The following is a 20,314-nucleotide window of genomic DNA, read 5'->3' on the forward strand; positions in this document are numbered from 1 at the left end:
AGACCCAAAGTTCTATTCATGTGGCCCTGGGCTACCTCGCCCATCTCATTTGTACCATCTTCTCTATGCTGCACTGCTTTCCAGCCATCTTGACCTCCTTGTCACTCCTGAAACAGGTCAAGCACATCACCACTTCAATGTTTGGCACCTGCTATTCCTCTTCCCTGGAAGGTTCTTCCCTGACATTCATGATGTGGTTCCTTCACTCCATTTAGGTCTCTAAGAGGTTTCCCTGACATTAGGTTTAACCATCTATTACCATCTATTATGCTCACCACTATCTCCTTTTCCTGCTTTCACTGTATTCACAACATTTTATTACCACCTGTTTATTTTAACACCTCTGTTTGCTTACCACATGAACATTAGCTCCATAAGGGCAGTGACAACTGGATCATTCACCCATGCCCAATCAGTCAGGTACACAGAGATGCTCAGCAAACAGACTTTTGTGGAGGGGGATGAGGGACGGGGGGAGAGAGAGAGATGGAGGGATGGGGAGAGGGGAGAGAGAGAGAGAGAGGTATTGGAAGCTCAATCCTAAGTGCAACAGTGTTGGGAAATGGGGCCTGATGACAGGTGATTTGACCACAGGGGACCGTGCTGTTACTGGAGTGGGCCCCTTATAATAGGGCAAGTGTGGCCCCCTCCTGCCCTCTCTTTGCCTTCTGCAAGGAGATGACACAGCAAGCAGACCTTTGCCAGATGCCAGCCCCTCTGTCTTAAGATTTCCCAGGGCTGGCGCCATGGCTCACTAGGCTAGTCTGCCACCTGTGGCGCCGGCACCCGGGTTCTAGTTCTGCTCGGGGTGCTGGTTCTGTCCCGGTTGTTCCTCTTCCAGTCCAGCTCTCTGCTGTGGCCCAGGAGGGCAGTGGAGGATGGCCCAAGTGCTTGGGCCCTGCACCCACATGGGAGACCAGGAGGAAGCACCTGGCTCCTGGCTTCAGATCGGTGCAGTGCGCCGGTCGTAGCGGCCATTTGCAGGGTGAACCAAAGGAAGGAAGACCTTTCTCTCTGTCTCTCTCTCTCTCTCTCACTGTCTAACTCTGCCTGTCAAAAAAAAAAAAAAAAAAAAAGACTTCCCAGCCACTAGGAACTGCAGGAAATAAAACTCAGGTATTCTGCTACAGCAGCACAAAACTAACACAGGAGGCACCTGGGAAGAAAATGTACACCTGCAGTTCTATGTAATAACTGCTATCTTAGAGATGTACCCCAGATGCCAAGGGTCAAAGACAAAGTAGTGACATCATTCTGGCAAGTCATAATGCCCTAAATCCCTCCATCCATGCAGTGAGGCAGTAAGACAAATTATCACTGAATTCCTTTCATGTTTTTGAAATTTCTTAAGTTGAGGTCTTCAAATTCACATACATCCACTTTCCCTTATTTTATTACATTAATACACAAAACAAGGTATGTTTTACTTTGTACAAATAATATGCAAAAAAATTCCAAATGAGAAAAGTGGCTTAGAAAATTAATCTTCTCATGTAACATTGATGAAATCTAACAAGCCTATATTCTTGTGGCTGCTTCTAATGCTTTATCTAACATTTGCTGCTGATGATGTCTCTAGTGTTTCTCTCCCTTGACCCTAAAATCAGAAAAATTGAACTTATTTAGAGGAACAAATGAAGAGCTAAACACTCCGACCATTTAAAACGAGTTGAAATGGTAGACACCCATCACTTCTCTTAGTAGTCTGTTTAGATTTCAATCAGCCTCATGGTGGAGAAACACTCTTGTATCTAATCCAAGTATCTAAGTCAATCTTCCTGTCTCTTTAAAAAATAAAAAAGGTTGTCATAGGAAACTTCCACTAGCTCAACTATCTTCTTCCCTTCCACTCCTATTTGTAGTTGACATCAAAATTTGACCACTGGAGATCCATACTTGGTCAGGGCGGTGGGGGGAGGGTCTCAACCCTGGAAACAAGGAAGTCCTTGCTCTCAGGAGTTGAGTTTGAAATCAAGGGTTTGGGGGTAGGGGAAAATGAATGGAGGTGAGGGGAGGGATGAGGAAAACACACAGGTAATAAAAGAATATGATGCACACTAAAGCATAACACAATCATGCAGAGGATCCCACTGGCAAGTGTCTATTCAGTACCTTTGACCGCTGGCTAGACTTTGACACAGATGCAAAGTTTGCATGAGTAAACCTATATTTTGAATAAAAAGTCAAGACTGTTTGTAGTGTATTAAGAGAATATCTCAAATATGACTCTTCCAGAAAATCCAAAATGTAAGGTTATAGAAGATATAAAACATAGCTTTCACCCTCAAAAGTTCTAGAATACAATCAAGGAAAACAGAGGCATACCCAGAAGTAAATGCTAAAAGGGAGCAGTAGATACCAAGTGTCAGGCAAATGAGGGCTATCTGCAACTCCCATCATGGAAAGAATAATGAATTCTTCTTCTTCTTCTTTTTTTTTTTTTGACAGGCAGAGTGGACAGTGAGAGAGAGAGACAGAGAGAAAGGTCTTCCTTTGCCGTTGGCTCACCCTCCAATGGCCGCCGCAGCCGGCGCGCTGTGGCCGGCGCACCGCGCTGATCCGATGGCAGGAGCCAGGAGCTAGGTGCTTTTCCTGGTCTCCCATGGGGTGCAGGGCCCAAACACCTGGGCCATCCTCCACTGCACTCCCTGGCCACAGCAGAGGGCTGGCCTGGAAGAGGGGCAACCGGGACAGAATCCGGCGCCCCGACCGGGACTACCCGGTGTGCCGGCGCCGCTAGGCGGAGGATTAGCCTAGTGAGCCGCGGCGCCGGCCAGAATAATGAATTCTTAGAGAAAGGGTGAAAAGGAAACAAGACCTTGTTCTCAGAGTAACAGCTTTGCTGGCAACTGCGTAGGCTTGAGAAACCTTTGAGAACACGGGCATTCTGAATCCATCTGCAAATCTGGTTCAGAACAGTTTAAACAAACCTAAACTGAGCAATTAACTTTTATTTTATTTTACCTTTTTTTTTTTTTTTTGGAAAGACAGAGTGACAGAGACAGACAGATCAATTTTCCATCCACTGGTTCACTCCCTAATGCCTACAGTGGCTGGAGCTGAGCCGAGCCAAGCCAAAGTCAGGAGCCAGGAACTCCATTCTGGTGTCCCACATGGGTGGCAGGGACCCAAGTACTTAGACCATCATCTGCTGCATCCCAGGATGCATTACCAGAAAGCTGGACTGGAAGTGGAAGAGCAGGTCTCCCCCAACCCCGCCCGCCCCGCCCCCAAGCCCCTGTCCCCATATGTTTTACATATGAACACCGAGTTCTGCCTGATAACCTAAATATACTTAATACCTACCTCTCTTCATAACAGATTTGAATTTATCAGAACAAAACAAATAGAAAACAGAAAATCATGAATAAAGAGGAGTAATTTTGAGAGACCTATTATACAATATGATGACTATGATAAATTATATTCTTGAAATTTTCTGATTGTTTTCAAAAGAAACAAATTGAGGTAATGCACATATTAACTAGCTTGATTTAGTCAATCCACATTATACATGTATTTCAAAATAACATGCTATATATGGTAAGTATATACAATTTTGTCAATTAAAAAATAAATTCAGGAGTTGGAATTATGACGCAATGAGTTAAGCAGCTGCCTGTCACTGGCATTATATTTCAGTTCCAATTCAAGTCCCAGTGGCTCCAATTCTGATCCAGCTCCCTGCTAATGCACCTGAGAAAACAACTGAAGATGGTCCAAGAGCTTAGAGCCCTGCCACCCATGTGGGAAACCTGGATGAAGTTCTAGGCTCCTGCCTTCTGCCTGGCCCAGCCCTGGCAGGTGGAAGATTTCTTTCTCTCTCTCTCTCAATCTCTCTCTCTAGCTCTACCTTTCAAATTTAAAAAAATGAATAAATCCTTATACAAAAGTAAATAAATTTTAAAAATTAAAAAAAAATCAGAATTAAGAACAAATACAAAAAATGAAACTATAAGACCTCATAATGAATTTTAAACAGATCTGTACATCTTAGAAGTCAAGGCAACTACTGTTTGGGAAAGGAGCAAAGCAAACTCAAGAAAACAATTCTTTTCTTGAAATCAACAGCATATTTCAGAAAATGTTCATTTGGAATTTTATGTAAGACAGTAAGTGAAGTAACGGACAACATTCTTCACAATTTTACATAAAGGAGTGATTTTTTTTTTTCAAGGTAAACTGTTAGTAAAACTTAGTTTTCACTCTTTTCCCTGGCTAATCGCAGCCTTGTACCTGTAATAAAGGTAAAAATTCACGTAAGTCACCTTGTTCTAGTATCTCTGTTTGTCTCACAATGTTTAGGCAATTTTTGCTTGATTTGAGAACCAAAATGGGGTGGGTAGGAGCCACTTGGGACACCTGCATCCTACATCAGATCTCTGGCTCTACGTCTACTTTCAGCTTCCTGCTAATGTGTAGGAGCACAGCAAGTGATGGTTCAAGGACTTGGGTCACTGACATTCATGCAGGAGACCCAGACTAACTGCCTAGCTCCCAGCTTCAGCCTGACTCAGGCCTGGAGGTGGCAGGCACTCGGGGGAGTGAACCAGTGGATGAGAGCATCCACACGTGCTCTCTCTGCCTTTCAAAATAAATAAGTACACAAATTTTAAAAAGAACCAAAATAGGTTTATGCCTCAAATTATACATTAATATGAATAAAACTAGCTGTTAAAAGACATTACTTGCTATTAGTCAGCATTTCTTACATAATCTTATACTTCTGCTTTTTACATTAAAAATTATCTCTCCAAAGTAGTCCTATGCTTATGTTTCAGGAAAAGGGAAAACTGTAAAACTCACTGTATTTTCCTGTTTGTCTTGAGATGCATAAAGTGGTGAATTCTCATCTCTCTCCTTAAGGGTCTTCTGATATTTTAGTCTTTATTTTTCTAGTCAGTGAACCCCAATCACTTCTCTGGTTTCCTTGTCTAACTTCTGCAACAGAAGCTGCCAACACTACGTATGCTAAGAACTATCAGCAGTGGCTAAGATATACAACAATTTTTCATGCATCCATGTCTTTCCTGGGTTGTTCCTTCATATGATGTTCCCTTCCCTGCCTTCTTCACCTGGCTAACTCTTATCTTTTAAGACTCAACTTATAATAAAGACTTCCTTGGCTAAGCAAAACTGAGGAAATGCATCACTCCTAGACTGGCCTTATAAGAAGCCCTTAAAGAAGTCCTACACCTCGAAGCAACGGGACAATAACTATCTTCAGGAAAACCCACAAAAGTACTAAAATCACTGGAAGAGTAGAAACACAATACAGAAAGTCACCAGATCACAAAGATTAACAATAAAAGAGGAAGAAGTAACAATGGATAAACCAAACAGCCAGAATACAATGAACAAAATGAGAAGTAGATTGTTACCTATTAATAATTACCCTGGGCCGGCGCCGCGGCTCACTAGGCTAATCCTCCGCCTAGCGGCGCCGGCACACCGGGTAGTCCCGGTCGGGGCGCCGGATTCTGTCCCGGTTGCCCCTCTTCCAGGCCAGCCCTCTGCTGTGGCCAGGGAGTGCAGTGGAGGATGGCCCAGGTGTTTGGGCCCTGCACCCCATGGGAGACCAGGAAAAGCACCTAGCTCCTGGCTCCTGCCATCGGATCAGCGCGGTGCGCTGGCCGCAGCGCGCCGGCCGCGGCGGCCATTGGAGGGTGAGCCAACGGCAAAGGAAGACCTTTCTCTCTGTCTCTCTCTCTCACTGTCCACTCTGTCAAAAATAAATAAATAAATAAATAATTACCCTGAATGTAAATGGATTAAATTCCCCAGTAAAAGGATACAGACTGGCTGATTGCATTAAAAAAAAAAAAAAAAAAGATCCAACTATATGCTGCCTACAGGAAACTTGCTTCAGAAAGACACACACAGACCGAAATTATAGGGATGAGAGTAGATACTCCCATAAATGGAAACCAAAAGTGAATGGAAATTGCTATACTCATACCAAATTAAACAGAGTTTAAGTAAAAAACCGTTAAAAGACAAAAAAGTCATTAATGTTGAAGGGATCAATTCAGAATGAGGATATAACAACTGTAAATATATACATACCCAAAATTGGACCACCCATGTATGTGAAGCACATGCTGTTAGGTCAAAGGGAGATATAGACTCCACAACAGTAGTTGGGGACTCCAGGCTGCCACTTATCAATGGACAGGTCATCCAGACAGAAAACCCACAATGAAACACTGCAGTTAAACTATGCTACAGAAAAAACTGACTTAATATTTAGGGAATGTTTTGTCCAACAGCTGCAGAGTACACATTCTTCTCATCAGCACATGGAACATTCTCCAGAGCAGACAATACATTAGTGCAGCCTTTGTGGAAATCAGTGTGGAGTTTCCTCAAAAAACCTAGAAATAGAACTACTGTACAACCCAGGAATCTGCTATGGTTATATATACAAAGGAAAGGAAATTAGTATTTCAAAGAGATACCTGTACTTTCATGTTTACTGCAGTACAATTCACATTAGCCATGATATGGAAATCAATCTAGGTGTTCCACTGGTGGATGAATGAATAAAGAAAATGCAGGGGCATGTATATATAATGGAATAATATTCAGCCATAAAAAAAAGAATGAAATTCTGTCATTTGCAGCAATACAGATGAGCCTGGAGGACATTAGGTTAAATGAAGTAAGCCAAGCACCGAAAGACAACTGCTGCTTGTTCTCACTGACATTAAAAAGAGCTACAAAAGCTGATCTCTTAGAACTAGAGAGTACAATAGTGATTACTAGAGACTTCAAAGGGCAGGAGGGAGGAGGGAATGGAGAGAGGCTGGTTAATGGATATAGGAAGTACAATTGGATAGGAGGAATAACTTGTAATATTCCATAGCACAGTATAAGAACTGGTTGAAAACAATTAATTATGCATCACAAAATAGCTAATAGAGAGGATTCTGAATATTCTCAACACAAATGATAAATGTTTGAGGTGCTGGATATGCTAATTACTCTGATCTGAGCATCACACACTGTATACATGTATTGAAATATTACATTCTATCCCATAAATATGTATATTTTGTGTCAATTAAGAATACAAACATTTTTTAAAAGACTCAACTCCTGTCAACTCTGAAAAGCATGACCCTGTGCCCATTTTTACAGCTTCTGGTGATATCTCTAGTAAAGCGCTTACACTTCTCTAACCCATGATTCTTCTGTGTGCCTTGTTAAGATCCTCATGGGCATGAACTATTTGAATCTTAGCACCCAACACAGGTCTGAGTCTCATAAATGTTAATTTTCTCCTTAAAAAGTAGGTAGAAAAGAAATAAATGATTAATAAAATGACCAAGAGGACTAATTAAGATTTAATGTTTTCTAGTTTATAAAAAAAAGCTCAGATTTTTAATAGTGCATTCTTGAAAATTGCTCAGAGTTGATTTGTGTTCTCAAAAAAAAAGATAATAAGTACATGAGGTCATCCATATGTTAATTAGCTTGATTTAGCCATCCCACTTTGAACATGTATTCCAAAAGAGCATATTATAGAAGTATGAGCATTTATAACAATATAAATATATACCAATTTTATTTGTCAATTATTTTTAAAGGCTCTGCTTTGGAGTAGCATGACTTTCTGCATGTGGTAATATCATTTTCACTTACTGCCACCCAGACACAAATACCCACGTATGGAGACATTACAAAGAGTTAAAAAATGAAAAACATGTGCTTTGAATTAAGAGACCTGGGCTGAAATCACAATTCAAGGTCACACCACTTGGACGAGTTATAACATCTGTCAATTTTGGCCTCTCCTCTGAAAATGGTGATAACACCACTTGCCACACTTATTGTGAAGCTTGAATGAAAGAGTACACTGAAAAGGCACTTAATGCAGTTATGCAAATATTATTTAAAAATTTAAATACAAGAAGTAAATCTACTCAGCTTGAATATATCAAACTCTTTGTCCTAGCAATAGCAAAGGACTAAAATTTGTAATTTAGCCTACTGAAAAGCTGAATCAAAGAATTATAATAAACTGTGATGCAAGTGCTGATAACTCAGAATAATCACTCAGGAATCATGGATAAGGAGATCATTGTCAGTTCCATGACTATTAGGAAAAGGTCTTCAAATCCAAGAGTAAAAAGATGGGAAGAGAAAATGTACAATTAAATTATATTTATCTTTAATACTGTAAAAACCTTGCTGCCAAAGTACTCCCATTGATATACAGCAAAACATAGTAAATCACTTAATTTACTCAAAAGAACTTAAATGTTTTAACCAGGCTGCCATCAAAAGAGATCAAGAAGAGGGCCAATGGGACTTGGGCTGCAATGTGAGCCGTCTTTAAAATGCAATTGTTCTAATCATTTTCTACAGATGCAGCCTCACAAGGGGCTGCTGTCACAGGGACCATTTACGACTTGTTATGGTGTCTCTATTGTTTACCAGCCACATTCGCTGAAAAAGGCGACAGCTGGGACAGAAAGCTGCTACTCAACGAACAATATAATCCCGTGAAAGTAATCAACAAATTTAAGGGTGTTAATTAACTTTACACTTTATCATGTTCAATTAGTTGTCCTTTCTAGAAAAGATTGCCGTGCACAATCAGTTTAGAGCGTGCCATGTTTGATTTGTAAGTGATCACTGTTTCTGTTTCAGAGTCCATGTCAGATGCTCTCTTGGGTTCTGGTGACACAGATGAATGGCTCTGCACATGTTAGGGGCGATCTGGTTTAACATAAGCCAGCATAACATAACCCCTTGTTAACACTATTCCTGGCATTATCCGAGCTGGAAACACAAAAGCAAAAGCACAGCACACTATGCTGGAGTCAGATAAACAAAGTTTAGTTGGCTTTCCTTGAAATAAACATAGACACAAATACATGGAGAAATCAGCAATTTTTCATCATTATTTTTCAAAGTAAGACTTGTCTTTCAGGGGCATGTTTGGGATCATTTCCTCCCAGCAAGATCTCAAAGCCCTGCTGCATTATGCACAAAGCACCACTGCATCCTCAGACTCCACATAATGCAGAGTCTTTTCCATGGCAGTTGAATAAATGCTAGGGATGTGTTGTTAAGTACTGGCTTGTATTAGATTCCAGAATACTACCTTTTAAGTACTAGCTTGTATTAGATTACAGGATGTAGCTTTTTAAGTCTAGAAACTATAGGTTGTAAGTGTGGGAAATCTGCAGGGAAGTACATTAATCTATGAATGCAATTTGCCTTCTCTTACCTTGAATGCACCTGTTCCTACTTGCTAATAGGACAAGAAAAATCTCATGATGGAGCGACACTGCATTCAGTATTGCATTTTAATGAAACTCACTGCAGTTCCTCTGAATTGATATAGAATTTTGTATCGAAACACTTCCTAAGCCACTGACGAGGTAAACAAAATCCAAAATCAAAGTTTGGCAGGAGGTGTCTATCCAAAACAACAAAAGCAAGTGACAAGCCACCTACACAGGATTTTGAAGCATCTTCATAAAGGCTCTACCTTGCTCTTACAGGCAGTTTCCTACAAGAATATACAAATTAGATGCATATAAATAAAACACGGGTGGTTAGCTGGTTATAACATATACAAGGACAAAACTGAACTTTGAAATAGAAAAGTTGTTAACTCTGAAAGCTAATAATGTCCTAAGTTAAATATTAAAGAAGGAAATTATAGGCTATATCTAAAACAGCTGAAACCACAATACACCGCAGCAGAAAACATTTGTTTTCTGCAGAAGATCTGCAGGGAGAAGAGAAGCGGTCGATAGATCCTTAAATTGGAAGCAATAGCTGTTCTTCTACCCCAAGTTGGCAGCTGCTACATTTGCAGACCTGGTTCATTATTTACCCATAATGACCATCAAGCTGCAGTCAAAGTCAGATCACAACAACTGTCAGCAGCTCTTTTAATTAGCCTTGTTTGAATTCAGATAAATATCACAATAGAGCTGCTTATGCTGAAAGAGCAACAGAATGTTCCGCATGGAGAGGGGCTGGCTCGAGCAGGACCAGTGCATCAGACACAAACGCAGAGTGCGATTTTTAAAGGATGGAGTAAATCAAAGAATGGCATGGTTTGCTTTCATTTTGAAAATCACTTTAAAAAGCAGTTCCCTGGCATTCTCCTACAGCAAGAAGGTACAGAGTGCTAGGCTGCACTGAAACTCAAGGCTTCTGAAAGTGAAATCTCTGGAGCCCAGGAAAGCTAATGCCTTCGGAGAACGTGATTCTTAAATCTCCATCTTGTAAATAAATGCTATCTTTTTGCTTTCTCAATCATTTTTAAAAGCCAAATAAGAAATCTTTCATTAGATAGCTTCTTACTTTAAGGTCCTCCTATTTTACTTTCTTTAGGAGTTGCCTACTTAGAAACATTTTCAGTAACAGGAGTTGGATAGTCTTCTAAACATTTCATACACATTATTTTCATTCAGCATTATCACAAAGTAAAACAAGGCCAATAATAAAATTCTGAATAATACAAATCTTGCCATATTCCATACCCCTCCCCCACTTGCTTGAGAAGGAGGTAAACAACAATCGTCAGCTGTCCTGGACTTTACGGAGAACTGACTGCACACGAGCTCTGCGGACACTTCTAGGGCAGTAAAGAGAGGCGATGCTGGACAGGGTAGACAACAAGCAGGAATAAGCAGAAGGCCAGACGGCAGCCAGAGGACGAAACTGGGGACAGCAAGAAATGCAAGACTTTAGAGGAGGCTGTGTTTAATAATTAATTAAAAAGCTACCCATGGTTAACCAGGAATTCACACTTGGCATCTCCTGAGACTCTGAACTCTCACAGTGTGGGGTGGGAGGCACAGCTGAAGAGGTAACGGGCTTCCACCTGAGTTGGACCTGCTCCCCTTCGCCCTTCTTGCTAGCTTCTTAGCCACTGCGTCTTCCTGCAGCCATTTCCAAGGGTGTGAACACAACGTTAAGAGAGGGTAACTAAGCAGCTCAGTGTGAGGATAAAGGATCCATCACTGTTTACACAAGGTGTGGATGACACTCGACTGCTTCCCCATTGAGTAGGAAAACACTCTTACGAAAAGTAATTATTTTTTTGTCAGGGCCAGCGCTGTGGCTCACTTGGTTAATCCTCCGCCTGCGGCGCTGGCATCCCATATGAGCGCCGGGTTCTAGTCCCGCTTGCTCCTCTTCCAGTTCAGCTCTCTGCTGTGGCCCGGGAGTGCAGTGGAGGATGGCCCAAGTGCTTGGGCGCCTGCACCTGCATGGGAGACCAGGAGGAAGCACCTGGCTCCTGGCTTCGGATCGGCGTAGTTCCAGCCGTGGCAGCCATTTGGGGGGTGAACCAACGGAAGGAGGACCTTTCTCTCTGTGTCTCTCTCTCACTGTCTGTCAAATAAATAAATAAAATTATTTTTTGTCAACTTCAAACACTACAACCTTGGAACAAAACTTTTATAGAATGCTGTGAGACCATATACAATAAAGACAACTATTTGCTGGATGCAGATGTGCGAACTTTTGATCTGGTTCTGTGGAGAATTCATCATAGCTGAAGAGTATATTTCTTGCTCAACTGTTATCCAAAAGTAAAGAGCAAGCTATATACAGATCAACGTATCACAGAGAATGGCCTTCTCCTTCTTTACCCCTTAAGAAACCTACCTCTTTACTGAGTGCACAGCCGATAGCTACAATCTGTCTAGCACACTGAGTACAAAGACAGTAGTCAACTTAACCAACCCAAGTCTGGAATCACAATTTCAACTTCCTACTGGCTAACTCTTACTATTGGCTTCCAGTAACGCAACAAATCCCACACAGTGAAGCAGTTGTTGTTTTCTTTTCCCCGGCAAAGAGACCCCAAAACTGATTCTTCTTCTTGCATGACCACTCTTGGTTAAGACATTACTGCTACTCGTGTACAGCAGGGTCCCAACATCAGTTCCTCAGAACACTAGTTCTACATAAGGTTGATGGGTGTTTCCAGTGAGGCGAATTTACAGCTGTGTTTTGGTTCTGGCCAATAAGGTTTCACAGTCTCCTCTTCAGGTAGCAAATCCTGTCCTTCTGGCCAAAGGCTGGACAGTAAGCACACCCACTGTTGTAGCAACAACTGCAGGGCAAATCTAACAGAACTAACAGAGTTCTGCCCTGATCCAACATGCCAAGGTTGCTGAGAGTTCAATTCAAGAGTGTCTGAGGCAAAAGCTAACAAGGCTGACAAGCAAAGCATGGCACAGATAATAAGGACAGAAACCGGAGAGCAGCACCACGTCCGCAATTCGAGTCACTGAACCCCTGGTTCTTTTCAATGTGACAGCCAACCCAGTAATTTCCTAGCTTATAAACCACTGTACACACAAAAAATGTTTCCCACATGATTAAGGTTTTATGACCAAATATATATTGGGTTAAACAAACAAGAATCTAGCCACTTATTTTTAATTACAAAGACATATCCTGAATATTTCCAAGGGAAAACAGAGAATGTACCATTTCTCTCATTTTTTCACTATTTTTTTTTCAAGGCATCTCTTCAGAATTGGTTTTCACAGGGACCATGCTTCAGGAAAAGTTACTATAGCCATGTGACATGTTCCTCACCTTTCTATATCCAGCTACTAATTTCTATTGATTCTGCTGTGAAATTTCACTTTTAGTTAATATTTTCTCTATGGATCATTTGCTCTTTTATTTAACCTTTTGGTATTGCTGTTTTTGTTTTGCTTTTTTTTTTTTTTTTTTTTTTTGACAGAGTGGACAGTGAGAGAGAGAGACAGAGAGAAAGGTCTTCCTTTGCCGTTGGTTCACCCTCCAATGGCCACCGCGCTGATCCGATGGCAGGAGCCAGGAGCCAGGTGCTTTTCCTGGTCTCCCATGGGGTGCAGGGCCCAAGCACTTGGGCCATCCTCCACTGCACTCCCTGGCCACAGCAGAGAGCTGGCCTGGAAGAGGGGCAACCGGGACAGAATCCGGTGCCCCGACCGGGACTAGAACCCGGTGTGCCGGCGCCACTAGGCGGAAGATTAGCCTAGTGAGCCGCGGCGCCGGCCTGTTTTGCTTTGTTTTAAAGATGTATGAGTATGTCTCTCTTGAGGAGTAGATAGCTGTATTTTTTAAAATGTAATATGAGACCAGCATTGTGGCACAGTGGGTTAAGTTGCTGCTTGCCACACTGATATCCCATACTGGAAAACTGGTTCAAGTCCTGGCTGCTCCACTTCAGATCCAGCTCCCAGCTAATGTGCCTAGGAAAGCAGCAAAAAATGGCCCAAGTATTTGGACTCTTACTACCCATGTGGGAGACCTGCACAGAGTTCCAGGTTTCTGGCTTCACCTGGCCCAGCCCCAGCCAGCCATTGCAGCCATTTGGCAGTGAAGCGGTGGACAGAATATCTCTGTCTCTCCTCTTCTATCACTCTGCCTTTCAAATAATATAAATTTTAAAAAAAGCAATCTGATGAAAAATGAGTATGTTTATATTTATTGTGACTAGACTTATATTATTTTGCATTTACCCTTCACTTTGATTTTTCTTTCAATTTTTTTTTCTCCTCTTCTGCCTAAAAGTGTTTTAAGTTCATTTATACTGCCCCCCACCCCATGGAGCTGTGGAAGCTAGAATTACTCTGAATTACTCTTCTATTATTTTACTGGCAATCCTAACTTTTAAACATAAGTAACTACAAAGGTTTTTAATACTGTCTTAAGTTTTTCAGTTATCTCTGTTCTTTCAAACATGGCATAGACCTTAGTCTGTTTTAGGCCAAGGGATTACCATTCACCTCCCCTGTATAACAAATAGTATTATTGTCCACTGTTTTTGTAGTACTTTATTTTTATAAACACACGTGAGTTTAAGTAGTCAATAATTGATTTGATTTTAAATTCATTTTGTTCCCACGATTATTTCTAGCATTCTTTCTCTCCAGATACATTCTTTTTCCTGCTGAAGATTGTTTTGCTGCCTTTTTTTCCTTTATATGTGTATAGAATTGTGGTTTTTAGGCTCATTTTGAATGGGAGCTTTCTGTTCAACCCCATCCTTAACCTCCCACCCTGGTTCATCTCCATGCACCCCTCCCTGTATGTAATTTTATGGTCATCCCTTGGGCTTCCCAAGGCCCCAGTTTAGGACCAGTTCTTACATGGGTGGGTTGGAGCTCCTGCTCTGTGGGGGGAGAGAGTACTGGGATACTGCAGATCCAGTCATGGAACCAAAAGGTGGCTTGGTTCAGTGCCTAGTCTTACCCGCGTGACTGTCATATCAAGCACATGATTCAAAGCTTGCTAACAATTGCAGCCCAAGGCAATGCTTAGCAGCAGATTCTGGCTTCCTGTCTTCAGTCTACGAGGTTGGGCCCAGTCCCTCATTGCTTATGTAGAGTATTCTTATTTTCTTTTACTCAGGAACAGAACTCCAAGGCAGTACTAACCAATTTTGGACTCGAAGTTCTGCTGCCTGATAGCACCAATGCCACTCAATGCATTGTTATCGCTGCTCCATTTTTGGTCCCTGGAGCCATGTATCTTATCTTGAAGCATAATAGTTATACTTATTTTCTATTATATCATGTTTCAGACATTTGGAGAGTGAACTAGCAGAGGGAACGCAGGTCTGTCTCTTACTCTCAAATAAATAAAATCTTTTTCAAAAAAATAATGAATTTTATTCTTTACCCCTAAGAATTCATCTTAGTAAAATTCAAGTCATTCACTATTATTAGAATTTAGGTGGGGTCTGCACTATGTGGGCTAAGCTTCCACCTGCAGCACCAGCATTCCATATAGATGCCAGTTCATGTTCTGGCTGCCCTTCATCTGATCCAGCTCTCTGCTTATGGCCTAGGAAAGCAGCAGAAGATGGCCCAAGTACTTGGATCCCTGCACCTATATGGGACACCCAGAAAAAGTTCCTGGCTCCTGGCTTCAGATCGGCGCCAGCTTTTGCAGCTATCTGGGGAGTGAATCAGCAGATGGAAGACCTTTCTGTCTGTAACTCTACCTCTCAAAAAAAAAAAAAAAAAAAAAAAAGAATGTAGGTTTCATCTCTGGGTTTTCTTCTTTTTATTCCACTTTTTAAAAAATTATTTATTTGAGAGAGAAAAGAAAGAAGGAAAATTTGCTTGCATTCACTGGTTCCCTCACCAAATGCCTGCAATGACTGAGGCTGGGATGAGGTCACAGCCAGGAACTAGGAACAAAATCTAAGTCTCCCAAGTAGGTGGCAGGAACCTACTAATTCCCAATATGTGCACTGGAGCCAGGAGCCAGAGCTAGGAATCAAACCCAGGTATTCTGATGTGGGAAATGGGCATATTAATCCCTACCAGGCCAAATACCTACCCTCACTCTCAGGTTTTTTTTTTTCTTTTTTTTTTTCTTCCACTTATTAGGTAGAGTTAGATAGTAAGAGAGAGAGAGAGAGAGAAAGAGAAAGGTCTTCCTTCCATTGGTTCACCCCCAAAATGGCCGCTACGGCTGGCGCTGCGCTGATCTGAAGCCAGGAGCCAGGTGCTTCCTCCTGGTCTGCCATGCAGGTGCAGGTGCCCAAGCACTTGGACCAACCCCCACTGCCTTCCTGGGCCACAGCAGAGAGCTGGACTGGAAGAGGAGCAGTCAGGACTAGAACCCGGCACCCATATGGGATGCCAGCGCTGCAGGCAGAGGATTAGCCAAGTGAGCCATGGCGCTGGCCCCACACCCTCAGTTTTTGATTTTCAACATCTTTCTTATTTGGTTTACCTCCTTGTAAAATTTTATTTACAATTTTCAATCAATACCTTAAAATCTTGTTTCAGCTGTATTTCAGTTTGAGAGTTTTCAGTATTGTTGTGTTCCAAACATTTTTTCTTTTATGACTTCTTTGATTAAAAAATATAAATTCTTTTTTTTTTTTTTTTTTGACAGGCAGAGTGGACAGTGAGAGAGAGAGACAGAGAGAAAGATCTTCCTTTGCCGTTGGTTCACCCCCCAGTGGCCGCTGCAGCTGGCGCGCTATGGCTGGCCTACCACGCTGATCCAAAGCCAGGAGCCAGGTGCTTCTCCTGGTCTCCCATGCAGGTGCAGGGCCCAAGCACTTGGGCCATCCTCCACTGCCTTCCCTGGACACAGCAGAGAGCTGGACAGGAAGAGGAGCGACCGGGACAGAATCCAGTGCCTTGACTGGGACTAGAACCTGGGGTGCCGGCGCCGCAGGCAGAGGATTAGCCTAGTGAGCCTCGGTGCAGGCCAAAGAATATAAATTCTTTAGAAAAGAGAATTTAGGGGCCGACACAGTGGCTCATTCAGTTAATCCTCCGCCTGCGGCACCAGCATCCCATATGGGCGCCGGGTTCTAGTCCCGATTGCTCCTCTTCCAGTCCAGCTCTCTGCTGTGGCCCAGGAGGGCAGTGTAGGATGGCCCAAGTCCTTGGGCCCCTGCACCTGCAACGGATACCAGGAGGAAGCACCTGGCTCCTGGCTTCAGATCGGCGAACTTCCGGCCTTAGTGGCCATTTGGGGGGTGAACCAACAGAAGGAAGACCTTTCTCTCTGTCTCTCTCTCTCTCTCTCTCTGTCTAACTCTATCAAATAAATTAAAAAAAAAGATAAATTAAAGATTTTATTTTTACTACTGATTTCTAATTCAATTGCACTGTTGTCACAGTTCACAGTCTTTAAGATACAGATTCTTTGATGCTGGAGATTTGCTTTATGGTCCACTGTATCATCAGTTAACCATTTTCCCACATGACTTGAGAAATATTCTTCTTTAATTGTTGTGTTTGAAGTCCTATAAATGTCTACCTGGTCAAACTTATTAGTTGTGCAATTCAAATTTACAACCTCAACAACTTTTATCGTATTTGATTATCAATGGCTTGACAGAAGTATATGGAACTGCCTCACTATGATAGTGGACATTTATCAATTTCTCCTATGGTTTTATAATACATTTAAGAGATTATTTTATTAAACACAGTCTATACAAGTTTAAATAGTGTCATCTTACTGATGATCCCCTTTATCTCCAACAATGCTTTTTAGTATTAAGGACAGTTGTATATAATTAATTAACCCCTTTACTAGATAATAGGACATTCATTTCTCTTTTAGTGGAAACTTGCCTTGTTTACCTAAAAGACACTTGCATTTTCTGTGTCTTATGTTTTAATGGTGTGAGTCCTTTAAAAAGCATTCATCTGGAATTTTTTTAAAACATTTATTTATTTATTTATTTATTTGAAAGTCAGAGTTATACAGAGAGAGGAGAGGCAGAGGGAGACAGAGAGAGTTCTTCCATCTGATGGTTCACTCTCCAAACGGCCGCAATGGCCAGAGCTGCGCCAATCGAAAGCCAGGAGGCAGGAGCTTCTTCCAGGTCTCCCACGTGGATGCAGGGACCCAAGAATTTGGGCCATCTTCTACTGTTTTCCCAGGTCATAGCAGAAAGCTGGCTAGGAAGTGGAGCAGCTGGGTCTCGAACTGGGGCCATATGGGATGCCAGCACTTCAGGCCAGGGCGTTAACCCATTGTGCAACAGCACCAGCCCCCATCTGGAATTTTGAAAAATCCAAATGGCAAAAGTCTGTCCTTAATTTTGCATGTTTTGTCCCTTCTTTTCTACCACTTTATTTTGTGCTTTTTCCCCAAGTGGTTTTTTTTCTTCCCCCTCCTTTCTTGTCTTTTAAACAGTTTCAGGCTTCATTTCTGTTTTTGTTTTCATTTCTCCTTTTACTGGTTTGGAAATATACTTATTTTCATTGTCTCAGAATTTTCCGAGGCATATTTAAATTTAAACTCTAAAGTTAACATCTTAACCTACTTTTCAAACAACACAAGATCTTCAGATTCTCTTGGCTTACATGTCATTGTCGTCCAGTGTTTTAGTCTTTTCTTTAACTCTACAAATTATATATTATTATTCTTTATTTAGATGTTTTTAGATTTACCCAAATTAAGTTACCTAACACTGACTATTTAAATTCTATACTTATATTTTTTCTCTACTTACCATTTCTTATAACAATCTCAGACTTTCCTTTAGGATCCTTTAGGACTTCTTTTTGAGATGTACTTTCAATATATGTCTCTTGTGTTAAACTTTATTAGTTCTTATATTTAGTTTACATTTAATCATCATTCCTTTATTTTGAAATTAAATCCTGAAAAATTAAATTTTGCATATGTGCAGTTCTACAATTTTACCATGTAACTACCAGAAACGATTAGCATACAGAATGATTCCATTGCCCTAAAGACTCCCTCATGCTATCCTTCCGTGGTCAAACCCTCTTGCCCACTCCAACCTCTGAAACTAGTGAACTGTCGCCATTCCTCTATTTTTACCTCTGCAGAGAGTTACAGAAATGCATTCACGTAATTATGTAACATTTCACACTGGCTTCTTCCATGTAGCTTGATGCTTCTGAGGTTGATTTATCCTATCATGTGTATTATATCACATTCCTGCTGAAAAGAAAATTGTGTGGACATCCCATGGTTTCTCCATTCACTCACTGAAGGATTTCAAGCTGTTTTCAGTTTAGGCAGATTGTGAATTCAAGTACAGTTTTTTTTTTTTGTTTTTTTTTTTAAGAAAACTTTTATTTAATAAATATAAATTTCAAAAGTACAATTTTTGGATTATAGTATTTTCCCCCCATAACCACCCTCCCACCCACAAACCATCCTATCTCTTATTCCCTCTCCCATCCCATTCTTCATTAGGATTCATTTTCAATTATCTTTATACACAAAGATCAACTTAGTACATACTAAGTAAAGATTTCAACAGTTTGCATACACACAGACACACAAAGTATAAAGTACTGTTTGAAGACTATTTTTACCATTAATTCTCATAGTACAACACATTAAGGACAAAGATCCTAAATGGGGAGTAAGTACACAGTGACTCCTGTTGTTGATTTAACAACTGACACTTTTACTTACAATGTCAGTAATCACCCGAGGCTCTTGGAATGAGCTGCCAAGGCTATGGAAGCCTCTTGAGTTCACAAAACTCTTACCTTATTTAGACAAGGCCATAGTCATAGTGGAAGTTCTCTCCTCCCTCCAGAGAAAGGTGCCTCCTTTTTTGATGGCCCCAAGTACAGGTTTTGTGTACAGGTGTATACAAGCTGGGTCATTAGATAAGGTATATTTAATTTTATGGATAAAAAGCCACCTGTTTTCCACCATGGATGTCTATTTTGCATTCCCATTAGAAATGTAAGAGCAAGGCCAGTGTTGTGTTGTAGCAGGTAAAGCAGTGCCTGAAATACCAACATCCCACATGGGCATCAGTTCATGTCCTGGCTGCTCTACTTCCAACCCAGGTCCCTGCTACTGGCCTGGGAAAAGCAACCAAAGATAGGTCAAGTGTTTGGGCCCCCTGCCATCCAAGTGGGAGACTCACTTGGGAGACTCATTTGGGAGAGTTCTTGGCTCCTGGCTTCAGGCTGGCCCAGCTTTAGCTATTGAAGCCATCTGGGGAGTTGAACTAGCGGATGGAAAATCTGTCTCTTTCTCTCTCTAATTCTTTCAAATAAATAATCTTAAAAAAAAAAAAAAAGAAATGTATGAGCAGTCCAGTTGCTCCACATCCTTATCAGCATTTATATTGTTTAAAAAAAATTACAGCCAGTCTAACTGTTGTGCAGAGGTATCTCATGGTGGTTTTAATTTGAATTTTGCTAATGGCTAATGACGTTGAGCATCCTTTCATATGCTCATCTCCCCACTATGTATCTTCCTTGCTGACATATCTGTTCAAATGTTTGGCCCGTGTTCTAGTTGAGTTGGTTGTTTAATTGTTGACTTTTTTTTTTTTTTTTTTTGACAGGCAGAGTGGACAGTGAGAGAGAGAGAGACAGAAAGAAAGGTCTTCCTTTGCCATTGATTCACCCTCCAATGGCCGCTGCGGCCAGCGCGCTGCGGCCAGCGCACTGCGCTGATCCAGTGGCAGGAGCCAGGTACTTTTCCTGGTCTCCCATGTGGGTGCAGGGCCCAAGCACTTGGGCCATCCTCCACTGCACTCCCAGGCCACAGCAGAGAGTTGGCCTGGAAGAGGGGCAACCGGGACAGAATCCGGTGCCCCGACTGGGACTAGAACCCGGTGTGCCGGCGCCGCAGGCAGAGGATTAACTTATTGAGCCGCGGTGCCGGCCATAATTGTTGACTTTTGAAAAATATTTACATATTCTGGATACATGCTTTTGGTTAGATAATGTGATTTGCAATGTTTTCTCTTAGGCTGCAGTTTGTCTTTTTAGTCTCAACACTCTTAAGTAGAGCAGGTGTTTTAATTCTGATGAAGTCCAACTGATCAATATTTTCTTTCATTAATTTG

General features: G+C 41.5%; 1 protein-coding gene across 4 annotated transcripts in view; it reads right to left on the reverse strand.

The window, feature by feature from the left end:
• HIBADH (3-hydroxyisobutyrate dehydrogenase) overlaps positions 1 to 20,314 on the reverse strand; it is a 250,045-nt gene that overhangs the window by 134,995 nt on the left and 94,736 nt on the right. Inside the window, exon 5 of one of the 4 annotated variants that reach the window (XM_089316033.1) lies at positions 17,169 to 17,516. The exons of the other annotated variants lie outside the window; for them this stretch is intronic. Coding sequence (XP_089172159.1) covers positions 17,485 to 17,516 — 32 coding nt within the window. The 3' untranslated portion in view covers positions 17,169 to 17,484. Of the gene's footprint in view, positions 1 to 17,168; positions 17,517 to 20,314 lie in introns of those variants that run through there. 4 annotated transcript variants of the gene reach the window in all.

This window comes from Oryctolagus cuniculus, chromosome 16 (assembly GCF_051225735.1).
Source record: "Oryctolagus cuniculus isolate XC-2025 breed Fujian yellow rabbit chromosome 16, ASM5122573v1, whole genome shotgun sequence".
NCBI lineage: Eukaryota > Metazoa > Chordata > Mammalia > Lagomorpha > Leporidae > Oryctolagus > Oryctolagus cuniculus.